At 27.8% G+C, this 1218-nt stretch overlaps 1 protein-coding gene across 1 annotated transcript in view; it reads left to right on the forward strand.

Annotated features, from left to right (window-relative positions):
- LOC107608922 (NAC domain-containing protein 86-like) overlaps positions 105-1218 on the forward strand; it is a 5260-nt gene continuing 4146 nt past the window's right edge. Inside the window, exons 1-2 of the mRNA XM_016310708.2 lie at positions 105-216; positions 450-695. Coding sequence (XP_016166194.1) covers positions 539-695 — 157 coding nt within the window. The 5' untranslated portion in view covers positions 105-216; positions 450-538. The remainder of the gene's footprint in view (positions 217-449; positions 696-1218) is intronic.

Raw genomic sequence — 1218 nt, forward strand, 5'->3', positions numbered from 1 at the left:
AGAGGTGTGAGACTGTGGCACAACAATGTTAGCTTTATTTATTTTTTTATTTTTCCTCAATATTCTCTCTCTTCTCTTTTTGTCCTCTTTATCAAAACCCCAAGCAAACCCCACATTCCAAGCCCCTCTCCTCTTTTGCTCTTTCATCTATTCTCTCCTTACTCCTTAGCCTCTCCCACACTTTCTACCTTTGGATCTTCTTCTTCCCCAATTGAGGTCTCTCTCTATTTTGTCCTCAATTATTATTATCTCTATTAATTATAACTATATAATATATGCTTGTCATACACAAAGCTTATGTTTGTTTTTATATTAATTTGCTAATAATACTATGCATGATTTTGTATGCATGCTAGGGTTTCGTTTTGTATTCATAGTACTATTATTCGTTGATGATTATCACTTGGAAGTTGGAACTGAAGCTTTGTGAAATCTATTTGTTTTTTCAGTTATACTTTGTACTTTTGTTTATAAGAGGAAGAAGGAGGTCCAAAGCTAATTAGGTCATTCGGATTCAAATTATATATAGAGAGAATATATGGCACCAGTTTCATTACCCCCAGGTTTCAGGTTCCATCCAACCGATGAAGAACTTGTTGCTTATTACCTCAAAAGGAAGATCAATGGCCGTAAGATTGAGTTGGAGATCATTGCTGAAGTTGATCTCTACAAGTGTGAACCATGGGACTTGCCAGGTAATGCAACTCACACACACAAAACATTTAATACAATAATTTTTTTAATTATTATAAAATAAATTAAATATTATCAATCATATTTATTGCATCAATATCAAATATTTGTTCTATCTGATAATTATTTCAAAAGTCTTCTACATTATACATATGATTTAATAACAATTATATTATATATATACACCAAAATCAACTATTAAAATTAGTTATTAATATAAAATATATATTAAAAATAAATTAAACTATATATATTTATATATAAATATATCAATTTTAATGTGTAAATAATATATTTTGTTTAATAAATGGTTAGAGTACAACAATTAATTAGACAGTCAATTATGTATATAATTTTCTTTTTTAGTATTTTCCATTTTGCAATGGAATAAAGGGTAGAAAAATTTCAAAAGGTTGCATATAATAAGTTATTTGAAATTCATATTTTTTATAGATACGTACACCTAGAACTCCTTATTAGATTGCATATACAAAATAAATGTCTTGAAACTAGTCTAGAAATCAT

The sequence above is a fragment of the Arachis ipaensis genome, chromosome B07, assembly GCF_000816755.2.
Source record: "Arachis ipaensis cultivar K30076 chromosome B07, Araip1.1, whole genome shotgun sequence".
Taxonomy (NCBI): domain Eukaryota; kingdom Viridiplantae; phylum Streptophyta; class Magnoliopsida; order Fabales; family Fabaceae; genus Arachis; species Arachis ipaensis.